Source organism: Podarcis filfolensis (genome assembly GCF_964270895.1).
Source record: "Podarcis filfolensis genome assembly, chromosome: 5".
In the NCBI taxonomy this organism is placed as follows: Eukaryota; Metazoa; Chordata; class Lepidosauria; order Squamata; family Lacertidae; genus Podarcis; species Podarcis filfolensis.
The window spans coordinates 72,940,343-72,961,706 of NC_139608.1; the positions used below are offsets into that span (position 1 = coordinate 72,940,343).

Consider the following 21,364-nt stretch of genomic DNA (forward strand, 5'->3'; position numbering starts at 1 on the left):
AGTTCATATTGGCAGGTTTATCACAAGGTGACTGCACTGGGATTTCTGCTGGCTCCAGTAGTGTGCAGTTCTTCAAGCAGGGCAACCTCACTGATCTCCCCACCCTTGCCCCAGCCTCCTTAACCTGGAAGAGGTAGGACATGCAGATGGGCAATTCTCTCATGTTGCCTCAGGCTTTCTTGGGTGCTCCATACAAAGTCCAAATGATGGCTCCTTCAGGGTGTTGGTCCCTCACAAGCCTTGGGACCCTGGCGAATGCCTAATCTTACTTACCAAATGAAACTGCAGCACCAAGCGGTGACTGGTAAGTCTGAATGAGTCATTAGGCACCAACCACCCTCGACACAACTTTTCAAAAGTGTCTCATTCGTGGCAAGCCATTAAAAGAGCAGCCAAATGGAGTCTACCTACATATCAATGAACCAGAAGATACACTTCTCTTCAATGTTACGTGTGCATTTATAATGCATTCTCATTTTCTTTCCAGCTGGTTTTTGTCCCTTGTTTCCATTTCCCATTAAGACCCTAATCAAGGCCCAAGTGTGCTTAATATAATCAACACAATTAAATTTTATTCACTTCAGTGGGCCTTTTATCATACAGGACTTGGGCTTCACTTAGACAATTTTTAAGTGCACAGATGTCCAGCATATGTGTGAAGTCGAACAAATCAGCATCGTTGCACACTTATATAGCACTTTTTTCATCTTCAAAGTGTTTTATAGAGCTCCCAGGGCCTCCATAAAACCTGGGAGGTGGCAGGGGGTATCAGTTGATCTTCAGAGTACGCTAAAGTAAATCAAAGTCAGGCCTAGTCCATAAAAAGACAAACATGGGCTTTGCATTATGATCTCAAGCATAGTGCATAACGGTCTGAATAGCTGGTAATATTGATTTAGGAGAGTCTGGCAATAGAAATGCTAAGAAATATTAAGAAAAGGACCGAAAACTTACCAACAACATAATACTATTATACAGATCTAGGCTATGGCTACATTTGCAATATTGCTTCATTGCCCTAACTGGCCTTGTTTGTACCTCCCAGACTAGTACAAACACTGGAACTTAACTATCCTTCAGATTTCTCTGAATTTTATGATAGGGTGTTTATCTCAAAAAACAATACTAAAAAAGCATATTTTATAAAAAAATATGTTTAGAAATGCACCCAATGACATAAAGTATGGCTTTAAATAACATGTTCTGAATCTTTTTAAAACAGATAAATGAGAAATGGGACAGAATGGATTTATGACTAGCTACATGCAAAACTTACATGGGCCTGAAACAGACCGATCAATCCATCCCTAAGGGATGATGTAACTATTCTAGGTAAGAGGCTGCTTGTTTATGATCCCCTGAAAGGTTACAATGTTTTTATGCCCTTGGATGTTCTGAATATCTTCCACCAACACACATATAGGGGAAAATTTCACAACCCTAATGACTCTCAGATTCAAACAAACAAACACAACCTTCAATAGAGGAAAATTAAAGTTTAATTTTATTTATCTTTTCATAGAACACTCAAATAATATAAAAATAGATGTGCTATGGTAAAGAACAGTGCTTTCTGGATGATGAAACAGCATCCCAATTATGCTGACTGTAGGTAATAGAAACAACATCACAGGGCTTGCTGTCCTGTGTTTTATATAGCAAGTGTAAGACACCACCATCCCTCTGCTTGCTCAGTTCTTTCAGGCCTTCTTCAGCTTGTCTATTCTTGCAGAATAGGCCTCTTGCTGCGTTTGTAGCCTTTCATTAATCTCAGTCTGTAAAGACAATTTTAAAGAAGAAGTAGATGTAACTGAGCTATCAGCTACTGCACATTGTCTTCATGGTTTCACTATAGCAAAGGCAAGACATTATTCTTTGGACATCTTCCTGTTTTGCAGATGTTACGATGCCCCAGCCTGTACTTGCACAACAATACTTTATTTCATTGCTGTGTGCATAGTTCAATGCACTATATATGCTTGTCATGAACAGGAAGTGACAACCATCTCTCAATCCACCCGACCAGTAACCTTGCCTTCTCAGATGAATTTTACCAATAAATCTAAATTGGTGAGAGGAGGTGGAATCCTCTGGCATTTGAGTTATTTTCCATTCTTCCCTCCCTTCACAGCAGATGTTTAATCTTTAAAGCAGATCTATTGCACTTAAGAGTGCATTACTGGAAATGTAATGAAGCAATGTGCACAACAACAAGCCGGAACTACTTTATTAGATGTTGCTTGTCTCTCTCTCAACTAGAGCTTCATTGCAAATGAACATCAGAATGCTTGGATTTCGTTGCAGTATTCAGAACAATGTCACAAGGATGGCAACAAATATTCCTTGACAGTGATAGTATGTTTCTGCAACTTTCATTTTGTTTTGTTTCTGCAACTTTGTACAAATGCTGGCTGAATGTATCCGTGGCCTTGGAATTTATGTAGCCTTTTAAATAGGTGGATATGTGTATCTCTTTTGTAGGAAATGTATACTTTTGTGCATTCTGTAATTTCCTGTTTTTGGGGAGGGAATATGGTTGACAAAAGCAGCTCCCAAAGCGACAGAATACAACAGAAATGAAGGTTTCAAGAACTGTTTCTCTCTCTCTCTGCTACTTTAGACATAGTTTAAATGCATCTAAGAGTTAATACCAAATTCTCTGCTGAATTCAAAATGATGTTGTTGAAGTCTTGGTGAACTGGAACGGAATTTAGCTCAAAAATCACTTTGTGAAGGAGAACTAGTAGGCAATGTTTTAAATATGGCACAGGCATATTGTGGCCCATTTTAGCCAATTTCTGGTGGAAGGCCTCATGTATAATGGTTGCTGAGATTCTGACAAAAATGATGGACGAAAAAGGACCTTGTACTCACCCAGTTAAATACTTCTCATGTCTCTGAACATGAGTGCATAAGAACAGAATAATTTAACACAGATTAGTTATGCCTTCACTGTTAAGAGATCCTCAGGGTGCTCTTCTGATATTTAAGTTTGAAGCCCCATTGGTGGCCCCTAGGGATCCTAGTTAAAACCACACAGTATTTTTATAAGCCAAATTTGAAACCATTTGTTTCAGAGACAGTGTTAATAGCGAACCTCAACAAAAGATGTAAACTAGGTTGTAAAATTGTTTTAATCGTTGGCTTTATGGATTGTGTAATGTTTGCACCCTGCTCTGGGTCCCTTTTTGGTGGCAGAAGATGCATCTTAAATAAAATGAATACAGATTAGAATCATATCATGTTCCTCATACGTGGCCCAGATTAATAAAATCCTCCAGAATAAAAAAGGAAGGAAGGGAGTGGGGGAGTTAGACAGTGGAACATAAAGACAAAAGGGCACCTTGAATTCGCCCCTAAGACGACATCCAAAATCCCTGAGGCTTGATGAGAATCCTCCTTGATTTTGACAGGAGGGTTATCTGTTCAATCGGACAAAGACCCACTACAATGAAATGGTTCACAGCTATAGACAACAATACAGATGGATTTCCAGAGATTCACTTTTATAGCAATCACAGGATGAACTTCTCCTTCTCTTTATCATATGTGGGGATGCTGAGCAAGACAGCAGCTCCAGAAACAGGGCAAAAAGCAAATGGCTCATACAGGATGAAGACAGCAGGGAGAAGGGGAGATGAGAAAAGAGCTATAACTGGGCCATAGAAGCAGAGAGTCTTACACTTAACATTTTTAAAATACTGAAATCCTATGCATGGTTAAGCCCCACTGAGTTCAATGCTACCACTCCCCAGTAAGTGCAAACAGGATAGCAGCTTAATTATTCTAAGTCTAAAACTGGTTCCAAAAAGATATGAAGCCTCGTAAGAAACAAGGTGGGGGTGGGGGCAAGGAGAGAGAGAGAGAGAGACAGTCCTTGTATTGGGATTAAACCACAAGATATTCAAGTAATGGCAGGCACTAGATAGATACACATCAAAATAACCAAATCTTATTTTGCCCACTGACACATTTTTGCAAATTGCCGACATGCAAATAAAAATACCTACATTGCTTTATTTTAAATGTAACTTTTGGGGGGCTGTCTGACTTTTCACAATAGTGCCGGGGGCAGAAGATTGGGAGGAAGGGAGAAAGAAGAGGCCCATCCTAAAGACAGGCATGTGTTTATAGTGATTTTATTAAGTACCCCTGATTTGCGTTAGAGGGAACTGTTGGTTGCAAATCCACTGAAGAGAACTGTGTTTCTTCCATTATTGAAAAAGAGGACAAACGTGTGAGTTAGCTTGACTGTCCTTCAACTGCTTCCTAATGCTGCATGAGAGGGCAAGAATGCAAATGTCTTTATATGACACTGTAGACTTACAAACCAAGGAAGTCATATGATGGTTATTCCTGAAGCTGAATATGCAGACTCTCGCAGAATGGTACTATCTAACCTAGACCTACACACCTTACAATGTATCATGTTGGATGCTGCCTGCTACCTATGGAGGGCACTTCTCCATATGTAGGCTTTTCTGCTTTTCCTGCCCAGCTAGGACAAAAAAATAGCAGTGGGTGAGCTGTTGTGTACATGGTAGGCCACAACACATGGCTGGTGGGGTTTGTTAAAACTTTGTAGGTCCTACTCTGCACAGTCCTGATTTGCCTTGTTCTTCTGTCCTTGCATCTGCCAAACAATAAACTAACGACTGAAACAAACCACACACCAACCTTTAGTCCTGTTTATTCTCTATATTGGAAAATTGTATGCTGCTGCATGAAACACACTTTTCACCCTATGCATTATTATCTTGCATTCCACTCCAGCCCTTTCTTCCGGAATTGCTATTCTTTGTTCACTTACTTTTTGTAGAGAATCCAGGGGACACCACTGCCAAATCCTCGCTGTTATGTATTGTCCTCCAGCATATTTTATGATTTGTAACTTTTGAAAACGTTTTTAGCAATAAAATGCAACTGCAGCACCAGCCTGCCCACTGGGGACAGACAAAGCACTATTCCAGCTTTCCTGAGTTCCTGTGCCTTTAATTAAAGGTTTCAAGCTTGTAGGACCTGCCTGTTGTGTCACTTCCTGTTGATCGCAGCTAGGGATTAGTGATTAACAGGCTCTTAATGGCCCTGGGAAATGCCTATCTTTAATTGCTCCATTTTCAGTTTCTGTTTCCATGCAGAGTATTATCTGAAGGCTTTAATTACTGAGTTTCTCATGTTAATTTTTTCTTTTCATGTTTAATAGTGAAATGGCATTATTATTTTTCCAAAAAATGCAGGTCAACAAGTCACTAAAACTCTGCCTATGGCATGAACAGGAACTGATATTGGAGCAATTAAGAGACTAATCCCCAGAAGCCATCAGCATGAAACAATAAAAAGGCCAAATCCTGCAGACAGAAACTTTTAACTAATGTTAGAAAGTGTCTCTGATGAATGTGGCTAACTTGTGGGGAAGCGTTATACAAGGATCATAATACAGGACCTCTATTTTAATTCTGCTTCCAGCTAATTATGGAAAAGAAACGTCCCAGCAATCCAAAAGGGCTTCAGTGCAGAAGCAATTCCAAATAATTTAGGCATTGCTTGGATTACAAAAATAGTATAATTCTAAGGTCAATGGGCAGGGACTAAAAAATATGAACAAAAATGCTTTGGTTTTGGAATGGACTTCCAGAACGGATTAAGTTTGAGAACCAAGTACCACTGTATTGTACTTGAGTCTATAATAAGCTGTGTGCAAGATCTTGCATCAATGCACATTTCTACATGCATCATGCATACAGAATAAAAGCAACAAAGAATCTTGTGGCACCCTGAAGACTAACACACGCCACCCCTCCGGAAATACCTGAATACCGCTGAGCATTTCATCGGTGATCTGGCCCAGTACCATCTGAACATCCTCGATGGTGTAACCTGTCAAAGGATCCACAATGGTTTCGGCTTCAGCCTCCTCTTCCAGAGGAACACCTCCCTCCATTTCCTAACAGGGTGGAAGGAAATCTTAGATGAAAGGTGTTCGTTTCGGCACCATATGCAAAAGCAGCATTGCTGTACAGTATTGGCGTAAAAGAGGTAACTTGGGAGGTTGTTTTGGCCTAGCCAGTGGATGGAAGGCTGTCACGTTACTTAATAAATGGAGCAGAAGAGCAGAGCCTCAAAGCTAGCAAGTGCCTTGCTACCAGCTGGTATAGTTAGATGCAGAGGTCACCAGCTATTTTGGGCCCATGGGCTTCTACAAACCAGAGAAATTGTGATGAGCACCATCACACGCCACCTTTTCTATTAGTTACCAGGTTTTTTTCGTTTTGTTTTTTTAGTGTGCAGTTGGACACAAAATGTGCAGCTGAGGATCTTAGCCATGTCCCTGTAAATTGGTGACCCTGCAAAGCATTTGATCTCATCCTGCAAAATTATGGCGCGCACAAACTCAACGAACTCAGTGCCCAACATTTCATCAATGAAAACAGATTTATTTGCAGTACTGCTTTCTTAGAGGAGTGCCACAAACACAACCCAAAAGCAGAATACTACTTCCAAGGCTGATTTCAGCCGGGGGGGGGGGGACTCTGTGGGTGCTGGGTTTCCATGGGAACCACACTGGGGACCTCTGTAACAGAGGAAACAAATTCTCATCTTGAAGTGGGTGTAAGTATAAACTGCATTTAATTATGTCTACTTCTGCAGAGGAAGTAAAATATATGCAACACACCAGCTCGTCCTGAGTTTTTTTGGATAGCTCAGTTGATTAGAACATGGTGCTGGTAACACCAAGATTGCAGGTTTGATCCTCATAAAGGGACTGCTGCATATTCCTGCATTGCAGGAGGTTGGACTAGAATATAATTCTATGCTTCTATGTTAGAAAACCAGCAAAAATTCTCTGGCGGCAGTTCCCAAACTCCTCACCCTGATGGCTAATTAAGGAGCATATCATTTCCTTAACCAAGATAGTTTTAATAGGAAAATTCTCCTTTACCTTAGTGGCATCCTCTTCACCTGGGGTCTGTGCTATAAATTTGGAATATATATCGTTCGCCAAACCTTCTTCCAAAGGAGCAGGGAAAGGGCTATCGGCGGGCTTGACCAGTTCTACAACATTCTGTTTGGAAAACAAAACGAAAAAGCTTATACAACAAAGATGTATTTAATGTTCATAATACGCTGATGGGTTTTTCAACACACTTTAGGCTGTTAACCAAAAACACTTTTTGTTACTCTCCCAAATACTCTGAACTGGGCAGTTTCCTGTCATCCTTTCCGGATCTGTATTTAATTTCTAGTTGTATGTTTTTTCCAGAGGTCCTCCTTAAAGCTGAAAAAGCATTCATCTGTCAGCAGATACTGAATTCTGTTCAATTACTTAGCATGGAATATTACACCATTAGAAGGACCTGTGATTATGAATATCACTACCGTTTAATATATATACATTGTAGAAAAGGACTGTCCTTATCAGGGCATAGTTTTATTAGTTTATAAAAGAGTGGTTTTCAATTCCCGGTCTGCAGAATGATGCTAGAGCCCAAACTGCTGGCCTGCAGTACAGAAACCAACACAACTTTTTGGCTACTACTGTGCTGCTCTTGTAGCACAAGATAGTTGCTCTTTCATTGCCAGGCCAGTGATTTGTGGGCGACAATCTTTTCCTGTACACGGAAGGAAGATAAAAAAAGGAAAAAAAGAAAACCTGATTCTCTCCTGTAAAGCAAAGAGAAGCGGACTGGCTATAAGGGTGAAAAAACAGCCTTTCCAATCACTTGCTGTTGGGTTGGAAAAAGCTGGCTAGACAAGGGTCCTCAATGTGGTGCTTTGGGGCCTTCAGGCTCCTAGCCCCCCAATTCTTTTTTATATTAGGGGGCTTGAGACTGTTGGATGGGTAGGATTGCATTTTTGGTGTGTTTGTGCAACTGGCCTACTTTATTTTCTTATGTTTTGTTTGGGGAGTTTGTGCAGTGTTTTGCCTGCTGTTTGCAGGGAGGGGGTTCGGAGCACTCCCAATTTTTCTTTTGCGAAATGGGCATTTCATGGTGCCCATGGCCGTTTCTTAAGTTTTCAGATCTGCTCCTAGGATCAAAAGGGTTGGGACTCTATATTACTGAATGCCTTTACGACGCACTACAAATGCATTACTGGCCATTCAGAATTTCAAAATTATTCAAGCCTTAGCCATTAAGATGTTTGCATGTATACACATGTCTTTACAGTGACCTGTATACCTACAGTGGCTCTCCCTGCATTTTCTCTGCTGCTGCCGCCCTTTCAAACAGGCAATTATACTGACATTATCCTAGAACTAGCTGCTTTTGTGAGTCACAACAGCCCTAACATTTAGACAATAGCTTTTTTAAAAAATGCAACTGCAAACAGAGAATTAAAATGAAGTATTTTCTTTAGTAACAGAGGTTTTGGAGCTGAACTATGCTTTGAAGCCAGAATGTAGTGATCTAAAAAGCGTTATTTGGCTCAGTCCTTCCTAAATTTTGCATTCTTAACAAGTCCAGGGGAAAATCAGAATGAATGAATTGTGAAGAGAGCCCAGAGCCAAATGTATTTAAATGAATCCTTCTGATGCAATACTTTCCTTTAAAAAAATACAATTAAGCCTTTGTGTTTCTTTTAAACAAAACCTCATGTATACGATTACCAATGATTATGCAGTAAAATCTATTTAAAAATAGAGGAGACAAGGTCAGCACTATAATCCTCCTTTTAAAGTTGCAATTTTTCCAAGGAAAAAATTTACAGCTTTCTTAAGAATGTAGAATAAAGGCGTTTTGCTTCTACAGGCTTCAAGGGAATTAGGTCCACAAATGAATTTAAATTTAAAAAAACCGGATTGTTATTTTTTCTAAGTTACAAAACATTTACATTTTCTTAGAATGTTTTTCACTTCCCTATGCAATGTGTCATCTTTGAATTACAAAAAAGTTTAAAAAGAATAAAGTAGTGATTATGCAAACCTATGTCTTGTAACGATTTGGCATTCTACAAAGTCAGATCCTCAGCAGTTTGGCTGCAGCGATGCAAAAGGATTTTGAACCAGGACTCTATAAGGCACTCTGGCTAGGTACATATTAATGGCTTGAAACATGGTGAGGTAGCCCCTGCAGCCCAAGACACTTTTTTATATTGCTATATGGACCAGAGAGGGGGCAGGGATGTCTTCACCCGATGCCCCAAACATGATTTGTTTCCCACGCTGAACTTCACTACGGCTGTTAACTGCGCATGCGCACTGGCTGCCTGAAATATGCACACCTCTGCTTAATTGAGGCTTCTGTTTTCTAATTGGATGGAAGCTGGTTTGAAGGAAAGTCCATCAGACAAGAGTGTTTCTCATCATCACCATCTCAATTTATTACCCACCTGTTACCTTGAGGTAGGCTATGAAAACCGCATGAAGAACGCTGTGTGTGCAACCCAACTTTTCTAGAAGTGCCCTCCCTCGTCATGTACCGTATTTTTCGCTCTATAAAGACGCACTTTTCCCCTCCTAAAAAGTAAGGGGAAATGTGTGTGCGTCTTATGGAGCAAATGCAGGCGGGAGGCTCTGCTCAGCGTTCCCTTTAAAGAGCCGTGTGGAGCGTGTGTGCGGCTCTTGGGGGCTTTTCCCCGAGGAGGGAGAAGGGCTGCCCTTCTCTCTGCTTGGGGAAAAGCCCCCAAGAGCCGCACACACACTCCGTGCGCTCTTTAAATGGAGCGCGGCTCTTGGGGGAGCCTTAGCAGTGCGCAGCCTCTTCCGGGCAGGGGATGAAGGCTCCCCTTGCCAGGGAGAGGCTGCACGCGGCTATCCCATAAGCCAGGACAGTCAGCGGGATCGCTGCGCTGTGATCCCACTAGCTGTCCTGGCTTCTGGGATTCAAAATTTTGTTTTTCTTGTTTTCCTCTTCCAAAAACTAGGTGCATCTTATGGTCTTATACCTATGGTGCGTCTTATAGAGCGAAAATACGGTACCTGTCAACCCACCCCTGAAATCTGGGAAAACGTCTGAAGAACCTTTCAAAGCAGAACAGCAGTCGAGTTGCTGCCGAGAACCCTGGCGTGTGCCTAAAGTGGGTTCTTTAGCGTGCAGCCTTGCAGTCTAAAAGTTAGCCTCCAAATATGCTTTCAATTTTCATTGGGGGGGGGGAATAGGAAGTGGTACAACAGATCCACTTCCCACCATGTGTTTGCCATATGCTGTTTGTGGTTGACGTCCAGCAGCTTTGCTTTTTTTTTTTTTTTAACAAAAGTGTGCAAGACGGCAACATTAAAACGGCATAAATAATAACAAATATTCTGGAGAACGAATGGAAAGGGGTTGCTAAGAAGGCCTAAGGAATGAGTTGCGCAGATGTGGTAGTTATTACAAAATTAACATTGTGCAATCTACCAGTATAAAACTCCACGTCCCCCCAGATGCTTTGCTACTTAAGTTCTCTTAATATGAAAATTATTGCACCGTTTATCTATACATAAGGTACAGTTACTGCTGTATAAATGGAGAGCTGATTGGTGGGATTTAATATTTAATATTATACAAATGGCTCCATAGCATTAGCCACGGCACAGAATGTCTTCTCATGTAATATTACAGAGATTCTCATGTAATATTACAGAGATGAAAGTCAGCTATTTATTTGTGACAGTTAATTCCAACCGCAGGAGACTCCAGCAGCATTTTTCTTTGCAGAAGAAGAAAAAGCTACCTATTCTACTTGAGCAATAACTGGAAATGAGGAGTGAGAGGAGGGCAGAATGTTTTACTAATATGCCTCCAGAAAATCAGAATCTATCATCTAATACTGCTTAATTTTTCATTAAAAAGAGTGGATATTTGCAGCACAAGCTCCCCTCATTCCTCTCTCCTCAATCCCCCCACCCATGTTTACATCCATATTGTGAACACGTTATTAATGAAATGTTCAAACAGCAGGGATGACATTAGAACCGTGGTGATAAAATCTAGCCATACCTCTCCAAATATTTAATCACATTTTAGGAGTTATATCCTTGTCTTAGAGTTTGGGCCAAACCGGAATCACACTGAATTTCTATTCCTCCTCTCTTTTATTGCTTGCCATGTCCGCAAAATTCTCTACCACGTATGGGACACAAACATACCATAGGCATATCCAAACATGTCTCATTTCTCAGAACACAGACACAGGCAAGCTTGTAAACTGAATCACTTAGCTAAGTTAAGGAAGCCTAAAGCTCACTCAATACTCTCATCTTTAGCTGTGCATTTCAGGTTTGGGGAATAAAAAGAGCACACATTAGATGTGCCTGTGCTTGTTTAACTGAAGAGTAAAGTGCTATGACTAATAGGTTACAAAGGAGTTGTTTGTGTAATATTAAAATCTGCTCTTGTTCTGTAGACAGAAAGCATGTTATTCCCTGAATTGAACTGTATCTTAGATTCATGTCCAAATTTTGCCTCCTATCGATTGACTCCAGATGGTACTCCTTGGCTAAGGTCCAAATAATTGCATAACTTGAGCCTTCCAAACACATCGCCATCATGTTTTGAAGCTGCTTTCAAAACAGTGAAAGCTAGAAACTTGTTAAAAGGGAAAATGAGATCTCCAGGACTTAGGTGATAGCTTGTGAGGCCACAAAAAATATGACTGAGCCATGTTTTGTATTGATTAAAAAAACATTTTTATAGGGCCTTTCAAAGCAAAAGCAGTACAAAAATACTTTTAATAAGGCAGTTTGCAAGTAAAAGCCACAAAACAATAAAAACATCAAACGCTATTAATTAAAAGAACAGGCCAAAACCTTCTTATTTCAATATTAAAAAAAATCAGCCAAAGTTAAAACTACAGTTCATAAAATGTAGATGGGCAGCATTATTCAATTAAAAACAGAATAAAGTATCCAGGTCTTTAGGGTTCATTTAAAAACAGAGAATGAGGCACGGGACCAAACTATCCAAAATGTATAAAACGAGATCTAACACTTGCTGAAGGTGTAAACAGGCAGAAGGGACACTGCTTCACATGTGGTGGGGTTGCCTGGGAACCTGATGGACACATCTGGAAGACACCATCCCCTTCATCCAGCTGTGGGGCCTATGGGCCATCTGTTATTCCTCCTGGGATGGTGTTTTATATACAGTGCACCCTGGCTTTCCCTGTCCTTCTAATAAATATGAAAATATCTGCATAAAGCTACTTTACAAGTATGAAGCATATATTGGACAGCAAAACATTTTAATGGCAGAATTATACTGACAATCTAGGAAGCTGTGCATCACTTTAGCAGCAACTTGGCCTCAAGGACATGAGATTCATCTGAAACGCAGTAATCTATACTAATGAATATCAACATGGAATTTTTAAGTGATGTTTAGCAGCAGCACAATGCTTTATGGTTTCAGCTCCTCTACATTTAATCCACAAATTGCTGACAGAAAACACACAAATATTTCCCGTTAGATTCAAGCTATTAAACAGTTTTGAAACACTCTCCCGCAGGTCAACATAGATAATTTTCTTGTTACACCAATGAATGCTGCTGATTTGTCTACTTAGTCAACCAGTCAGAGTACTATTGGCAGAAAACAACCAATTCCCATCTACATATTGACACCTCAGTTTTTAAAAAATGCATGACGCAACATAAAATAAGGTCCAAATAACTGAGATACGTCAGTTATCAGTTCCCTCCTGACTTATCAAATTTCACAACCCTTATCCCATGTAGATCAACACCATGGCTGCCTTATGCTAGCGTTTTTCATCTCACTTTCCCCTGAAGAATATTCTACCTTCTAGGGCCTCCCAATCCAGCATCAGTCATATGCTCTACACGTGAGCATGCAGGGATCTCTGCAAGAGGCATACGTGCTAATCTCAGCATTGGCAGCTGATGTAGAATAAAGCAAAATCTCTGACCAGGCACATGTAGCCATAAAAAGATGGAGGCCACAAGTATTTTTTTTCTTTTTTAAAAACACAATAAAAAAAGGTAAAGGGACGCCTGACCATTAGGTCCAGTCGTGGCCGACTCTGGGGTTGTGGCGCTCATCTCGCTTTATTGGCTGAGGGAGCCGGCGTACAGCTTTCGGGTCATATGGCCAGCATGACGAAGCGTGGCAAGTAAACACAGAGAAGCGAGTACTTCATTAGAGTGCCCAATGACTGGCTGTCAAGTATAACAAAGCACTCCCCAAGGAGCAGAAAACAGACTGGACCCCTATCCAGATAAACCAGCCCCCTCCACAATACTAGATGGGATGTTGGTAGGAGGGGGACAGACTGACAAGTTGTAGATTTTTGTTGAGGGAGAACAGAACGGCAAACCAACTTTCTGAAAATAGGGCCACCTGCCCCTTCCCAGGGAACTCTGGGAATTGTAGCTCTGTGATGAGAATAAGGATCTCCTAAAAACTCTTGGCACCTATAACCAAGGATATTTTGCAAGGGGGGTGGGCAGGGAGCTATGGCTGTTTAATTGGTATCATACTGCTTTAAATGTACAGCGCCGAGGTAGCCTAAATGACTAACAGTGTGAAAAAATACTTAGTGTTGCCCTACAATACTCTATAAAACACATCTTTCTCCATCACCCCGTGTTTCAAAAGTCATTTCCAGTTACCTCATATCTCTTTGTGGAAGAGCTGTCACAGAGTGAATGCATCAGAGACAAAATACTGCACAACAGCTAACAGTGTGGAGGCCATTGAAGAATGTGTATCAAAGTTCTTTTGAGTCCTTGCAGGCATATACTAAGGCTGCCAAAACCCAACTCATTTCCAGCTTATGTATGAACCACTTTTTTTCTTTTTAGTTCAAAGTAACTGGCATTTAAAAATAAACTTGTCTTAATCCAGAAACAGCAGGACACAAAGTTGTTCAAAGATACAAAAACCGTACTAGTTTCTTTTATAAATACTATGCATTTAGTTAAATGTGTGGGTTGTAAGGAGACGTAAAGGCAGTAATGTTGTGTCCTCTGCCATTAGATACAATATACAAAGAGCTTAAGTCTTTTCCACAAAGCGTGCAACTTTCTGTTAAAATAACCATTTATTCTTTGGACTGCAAATTCAATTACTGATTTTATTGGAATCATATTCCGCTGCGGAAACAAGCACACAGAGAACCAAGCGGAAACTCAAGCCGTTTTTAAAAACATTCCCAAACAGGCACGATTGTGTGAACAAATTGGTTGTGATTATTCCTTGCCTGTGAAAAGCAATGTGTTCCAACCTATTTCCATATTTTTAATTAACACCTACTTAAAAATAAACTCGTACCATAGCTCACTTTAATCATAAAATGGAGGAAACACTAAATTCACTTTATCAGAAAATTGACTAGAGATTGTTTGAGCGACTGTTAAGTTTTCATGCCTGCATCATTAGAATTAGGTTATTAGCATGCACTTTCCCTGCTCTGGAATGTTGAAAGTGAAACAGCACCCTTCTAAATGGTCTAAATCCCCACATCTTGTGCCTCAAGCTGTGGAGAAGCCAAGTCAATGGCATGAGCAGGACAGGGATTATTTGCCCTAATATCCCCCATCCCATGTGACCTCCTTCCTGCCACTGCATTCCAACACCTTCTCCTCATTCAAACAAACACTCAGGTGGAGGTGCTCCAGAAGTATCCACACAGCATCCACTGCAGCCCGCACACTCATGGTTCTATCTGGGATGGGGCCATAGCTCAGAGGTACGACATGCTCTCTGCAGGTCCCAGGTTCTACAGTGGCATCTACAGTGATTAGGTGAGGGGGAAAGCTTTAAGGAAGCTTCTTATCACATGAATCAGTGTTCTTCAACTCTGGGCCCCAAGTGTCTGCTGGAATCCCTGATCAATGGCTAAACAAATCTGCCTGGGAATGTTGCCAGGAGTCCAACAACATCTGGGGAGCCAAGGTTGAAGAACGTTATTCCAAACTTAGGAGAACATAAGTTGTATGTAGTTGCCCTTTCTTTCCTCTTCAACAACATTGTTGTGAGCTAGGTGGGTCTTTTTTAAAAAGCCATGTTCCAAATTTATACTTATTTTTGGTCCCCAGGGTTGCACAACTGAAGTACATCAACAATGTGTGATGGAGGCTTAGAATATCTATACAGTGGTACCTCGGGTTACATACGCTTCAGGTTACAGACTCTGCTAACCCAGAAATATTACCTCGGATTAAGAACTTTGCTTCAGGATGAGAACAGTAATCGTGCTCCGGCGGCGTGGCAGCAGCGGGAGGCCCCATTAGCTAAAGTGGTGCTTCAGGTTAAGAACAGTTTCAGGTTAAGAACGGACCTCCGGAACAAATTAAGTACGTAACCAGAGGTATCACTGTATTCATTTCAGGACTGTTGAGGCACTGAGTTGCTCCTTCCCTGCCCAAATTGGTGGTTAACAATTCAAACTACAGTGGTACCTCGGGTTACATACGCTTCAGGTTACAGACTCTGCTAACCCAGAAATAGTGCTTCAGTTAAGAACTTTGCTTCAGGATGAGAACAGAAATCGTGCTCCGGCGGCGCGGCGGCAGCAGGAGGCCCCATTAGCTAAAGTGGTGCTTCAGGTTAAGAACAGTTTCAGGTTAAGAACGGACCTCCGGAACAAATTAAGTACGTAACCAGAGGTATCACTGTATCGCAAAACTATACAGCCCTGTGCCAGGTTCAATTCTCCCCTCCTGCAATGTATAATGATACTTGGACATAGGTAGCAAGTTTTTCATGTTTCTTACAAACAGGCAATTCCTCTCTGGGACACCTGTAATTGTCACATGCCTTTTAACAGCAGCTTAGAATCTACTTTGATGATGTAGCCCATGCAAGGAAAAAAAGAAAAGAAAAGAAAATATGAAAGTTAACCAAGGTCCTCCTCTCTTTCGACTGATTTCTCACTGTAGCTTTTAGGACTGAACAAGCTGCCCATGATTGATATGTTTATTCCCGCTGTGTCTCTTATCCCCTTTATATATAACATGGGATTTTGCTCATTAGTCACTTGAAGGAAAATACAGAGGACAAGCTGTTGACTGATACGACGCTTGCTCTAGTTTTTCAAAAAACATAATCATAGGATCATAAGGCCGACAGGGCTCTGAACATCTCTGTGGTCCAATGAATTAAGATAATGAAATAAATGGGACTTACTTCTGAATAAACATGGCTAGGCCTAGGCTGAAAAACTGTACATTTTCTGTGGTGTGGTTTAAAGGTCAAGGGAACCCCCACTACCAAAGAATAAAAATCAACACAGTAAAGGTAAATTAAATATACTCTAAGCTGTGCATTCAGGCAGGATTCTCCATTTATTCACCCATATTTTAGAAGATTTTAATGTGCCTCAAACAAAGAGCAGGAATAGTCAAGGGACACAACATTGGAAGGTAGAAGCTACATGCACACCATCCATTTAAAGCAAATTACTTCCACTAAATAATCCTGCGAACTGTAATCTGTTAAGGGTGTTGGGAACTGTAGGGAAAACTACAGTTCCCAAGATTCTTGGTCAGAAGTTATGTGCAATCCTGTTCATTACAGCAGGTAAGGGGAAGGCAGGCAGTAGAAACCACAATGGCCTCAACCCCGATTCATCAATGAATGTGAAAGCACTGGGGGAATCTGGCAACCATAAACTCCAGGGTAAAATTACTGCAATACGGCATAAATTCACATTGCATTGTTATACCAATTATGCGTTACTTGTGTTTGTAAAAACACAGTAAGGGAAATATAAGCTCATCTGCGGCCAGGTGGGGGTTCTTTCTAAAAACCAGCCAGCTCGCTAACAAAATGTTTGAAAGCCTTAGCGCCGTATCACAGTTGAAGATCTAAAATGAACCACTTTTCTCAAGGAACTAGTGGCCTCCAGTGTAACACATGAATCAAACCAGCTGTGTGTTCTATTATAAACAATTTTAGATCAAACAAGACCAACATGTGAGTTGGATGAAATTCAGTTAAATGGGTGCTAAACAAGGCAGGACAACAGAAAACTTATCAAACTAACTCCCCAGACCAGGCAAGCCATAGTAGCTGCAAAACTGGGAAAATGGGAACTGTGATATATTCAGAAGCCAGAAGTGTTGTTTTTATTAGGCCTTAGACAGCATCGGAAAGTGTTATTTCCAAGCGTTGTTGGGCTTGAAATAGTTTCTACTGTGACTTGCTTTGAAAACTGCCAGCAAATCATGTTATTAAATCAGGGTGTTTAAAATGTGTTTAACTAAGAGTGGGAAGAAACAATAACCATCTTCAACCAAATAGTTTCCCCCTGAAGTGAATTGTTACATAACACAGCCATTTTACTCCTTATCCCTCGCCATCTGTAATTTAATTTCCATTTCTTAAAAGCGTGAGAGATGACATTTGTTTAAACAAGATCCCCATAATCATGAAGGGTTTAACCTCAAGCTGAGATTCATGAGAAAAGGTTCTGTGCTGCAGAAAAACAGTATGAAGCTTCAGATGCAATTGGGAATGGGTGAGGAAACAGAGCGTTTGAATGCTTGTGTTCCACCTTCTCTGCTTTGTGACTCTTTTTCCATTCTTCCAGAGGGAACATCAGCTGAAAGATTTTTCTTTTTGACATTCTGTTTGGAGCCAAATGTTCCACATAATTCGGACTAATCTCTGCAGGCTTGTTAGGAGTCTCAATGTTTCAAGTTTCACCTCCATAGCAAATAGGATAAGGATTTAAGATTTATGTTGACCAACACCATGGATGATATTAAGGCAGGAGTTGTGATTTTAATTTTTTTAAAGAGATTTTACATTCATATGGATGTCTGAATGAAAGAGAGGCTATTCTCCTAGTTTGCTGATTCTTATGTAGCCAAAATGGTACAATCCAGGCTGAAGAGGGAGGCTTGACAGCACCCTAGGCTTTTCAGAAGGACCAGAAGAAAAACACAGCTCTGGGAGAAAATCCTAAGGAAGAAAAAGCTTCAAACATAATCCAGTGAGGACTAAGCATGCTCAGAAGCCAAATCTGAGCAGGAGGGCAGGGAGACAGAAAAGCAGGTGAATGGGATAGGAATGGGATATCCAAGGAAAAGGGAATGGCTGGTTGGTTAGAGTCCTAAACAGGGATGTTCCACACATTTAACATTTTGTTGCAGGTCTCACTTGTCCTTCAAAAAAATATGTAATTCAGGAAACCAGTCCTACTATTGAGGCCTATATGAACTGGATAAAGATCATGAATAGAGTGCTGTGTGCTAGCCTGACAAAAATAGTTACTGTGTTCTCTTGGTGAAACAACAGGAAGTTGCATGAGGCTAGCTACAGCTACAGCTACACTGTTCAGGTATGCCAACCCATCAAGGTCACAAGTGTGAAGAAAAGGAGACATGGTGAGATGAAGAAGTAGTTAGCACAGGGTCTAACCCTAATCATTTTCACACTGAAATAATCCAACATTTCAATGGGACTTGTATCTAAGGGATTGTGCATTTAAAAATTGTGAGACAGGCAAAATAAATTAAAATGGTTTGGGTGTCAAACACAGATCTGAAATTGCACTGAAATGGATCTGGGCAAGCATTGCTCTCCAAGGACATCGGGAATTGCCCAACCATCAATCAGCAATTGTGAACCTGTAAGCAGGGGCAACACTGAATATGGAAGAGCGAGCCAGCAAGGAAGGGACAGCAAAGAAGGTACAAGAACAGAGCAAGAGAACATGCAAAAATATCAGCTTGGCAAGTGCTCTGCTATGCGATTTCCACTTTACATTGCCTGATTTATTGGATGCAACCCCAGTACATGCCACATCATCACCATACAAACAATAAAACGGGAGCTTCACTCTGCGTCTCCCTAACAGGAGCAAAATTTATGGGTCCCACTCTTATTCGTGGTTCATGCAGAACTAAATGAGCAACAAAAATGCTTCAACTGACAGAAAGCTTTCCTTAAAGAAAAAAAACTTGCCCATCTGATTATGCAAATATTATCTTCTGTGTTATTTACACCTATAGGTATACTCCGCCAATAAATTATCGTACTTTTCCGTGTATTAGACGAGGGTTTTTTACTCCAAAATAAAGTAAAAAATGGGGGTCATCTTATGCATGGGTAGTGCAGAGTGGGGATGAGTGATTGGTTGCATCCGCAAGCAGGATCTAGCGATTGAGTGGGTGAATGGTGTCTGCTGCAAGGGCTGCTTTGTCAAATGGGTGGGTTATTAGAGGATGCATCAAGGGCTGCTTTGGATTGGCTGCCGCTTTGGCAATTTGGCTTGCATTGCTTGCGACTGTTAGCGTTTGCCAGTTGGGTGAGTGATATTTGGTTCGGCATTCCACCCCCCCCCCAATTGCTCATTTTCTTAAATTTGAGCCCCCCCAAATAGGGGGGCATCTTATACATGGGGGCGTCTTATAGACGGAAAAGTACGGTATCTTGTAAACGAAACCAGATGCAGAGCTCCCTATGCCTGAGATCGTGTCCAGTGGAACCCCTGCTCTGCTTTGTATTTAAAGATGATACATGAGTTCCTTCCTCATGGAAATGAGTTATAGACACCAAAGTAACACCTTATCCTGTCCCTTAACTCCTGGAACATCACATCACTTGAATGCATGTATGTTTAAAATGAACAGCCACTCAGCCACCAATATTCTAATTTACTCAGAGCTGCTGATTTTAAGAATCTTTTTCCATTGACTCTCCCAACCCTTCCTCTCCCGCTGATTTTTTCCTCAATATTCCAGCTTGATAAGAACAGGGCAAGTCAGAGCAGACTCCAACAATTGATGACATTCCATGTATAATCTGGTATCCTAAAATTAGACATTTCCTGCAGGAAAGCAGCGGCCCCCTTTGATCATTATATGTATATTGGATCTACTTTAGGATTTTTTAAAAACCAAAAAAACACCCACCCAACCCAGTAACATTACAACCAAAATTTATAATAAAAATCATCACATAAGATCTCAATCAAACTGAGTCACACTATCAGCTTCCAAGTCAACATGCTGCCAGTAAAGCTGGCAAACTGCCCAGAAAAAAAGTGGGCAGCAGCTGGTGGATTTGATTACCATCTGTAAATCTTCTAATGTGTAAAGGTAAATTGTTTTGTCTCCATCTAGTGATCAATCGCATTTAGGAGAAAAGCTGAGTGGAATTTTAAAATACTAATAATTGGGGAATATCTATTGGGGAATAACTCAAGCATCTTGACTGAAATATGTGTTCTAGGAAAACAACAACAACTTTACGTAAGACACAGACTTTAAAAGGATGGCTTTAAGCAAGTGTGAGCCAAGTCTTCAATATAAAGGGTATTAACCAGATTTCATAAGCTTGCATTTATTTCAATTTCAGCACATTAGAACACAACGCACAGCAAACTGTGAAGGGGGAACACTTTGTCCCCAAGTTATTGGAGACCAGGATGCATCCCTATGGTCACTGGGAATGTTCCCTGAGTTGAATCACAGGCATTTTAACCTTAAATTTCATGAAAAAAGTGTAATGCTTTTTCCTTCCACCAAGGCTCTGTCAGGGTTCACTCAGACGTATCAAACAGAGGACCAAATAACCCGAGCAACTATAAGAGTGACATGCTAGCTTGTCCTTATTTTCTTCTCATCACAGTAAGTTTTCCTTATAGATCTCCTACTCTACTTTCAAGAAGGTTATGTGCAAACTTGGATGTAGGAATTCTGTCTTGTGAGTAAGAATGGGCCTGCCTAGGAATCTTGATGTTTGGAGTAGTCGGGGAACAGCATACATGCCTCAGAGCTCAAATCTGACCCATAAGGCCCTAGATGCTGAGTCCTAAAAGTCAGAACTGATGAGCTCATCACCAAAGAGGTTTCCTCCATAACAGCTATGGACTTTGGACAGCCCACAGGGATGGAGTTACTTCACTTCAATAGCTCAGCTGATAAAGTAGGACGGGTCTCTCAGTAGATGTGCCTTTTAATCATCAGGCATGAGGAGTTTCTGTTGGGTTGGGGTCTCTATCTCCACTGCTTTAATCCGGGGTTGGGTGTTCCTGGCTCCAGTGTCGACACTTCAACACAACTTGAAGCATAATTTGCTTACAGTTGATGATGAAGGAACTGGAACATCTCTGATTATATTTTCACAGGGCACCCAGGAGTCATTCTTAGTTGGCCCAAAATATATTGGTGAAGGACCAGGAGGATACATGAACTGAACTTTAGTATCCCTTTCCTCTACACAGCTGTCTAGGAGAAGTGTTTTACACAATAAAAGGAACAAAGGTTCCAAGACGTATTTTGTTTTTATTAAATAATTAATAAAACTTATATTTTATAACCTTCAAAAACACCCCTTATTTTTAAAACACAACCAGTTCATGGTTAGCCCATTCTACAAAAAAAAAAAGTATGATACACGTGTTAGTTGTGGTTTGCGCGCTATGGCGTATCAAACCTACCAAGGTAGAAAATGACTAAAATTCACTTTGAATG

At 40.8% G+C, this 21,364-nt stretch overlaps 1 protein-coding gene across 3 annotated transcripts in view; it reads right to left on the bottom strand.

Annotated features, from left to right (window-relative positions):
* Positions 1-1,476: 1,476 nt before the first annotated feature.
* CABCOCO1 (ciliary associated calcium binding coiled-coil 1) overlaps positions 1,477-21,364 on the bottom strand; it is a 52,330-nt gene continuing 32,442 nt past the window's right edge. For all 3 annotated transcript variants that reach the window (XM_083614511.1, XM_083614512.1, XM_083614513.1), the window contains exons 6-8: positions 6,941-7,063; positions 5,810-5,944; positions 1,477-1,775 (exon numbers count right to left, since the gene is read on the bottom strand). In XM_083614511.1, the coding sequence (XP_083470637.1) occupies positions 1,701-1,775; positions 5,810-5,944; positions 6,941-7,063 (333 nt within the window). In that variant the 3' untranslated portion in view covers positions 1,477-1,700. The remainder of the gene's footprint in view (positions 1,776-5,809; positions 5,945-6,940; positions 7,064-21,364) is intronic.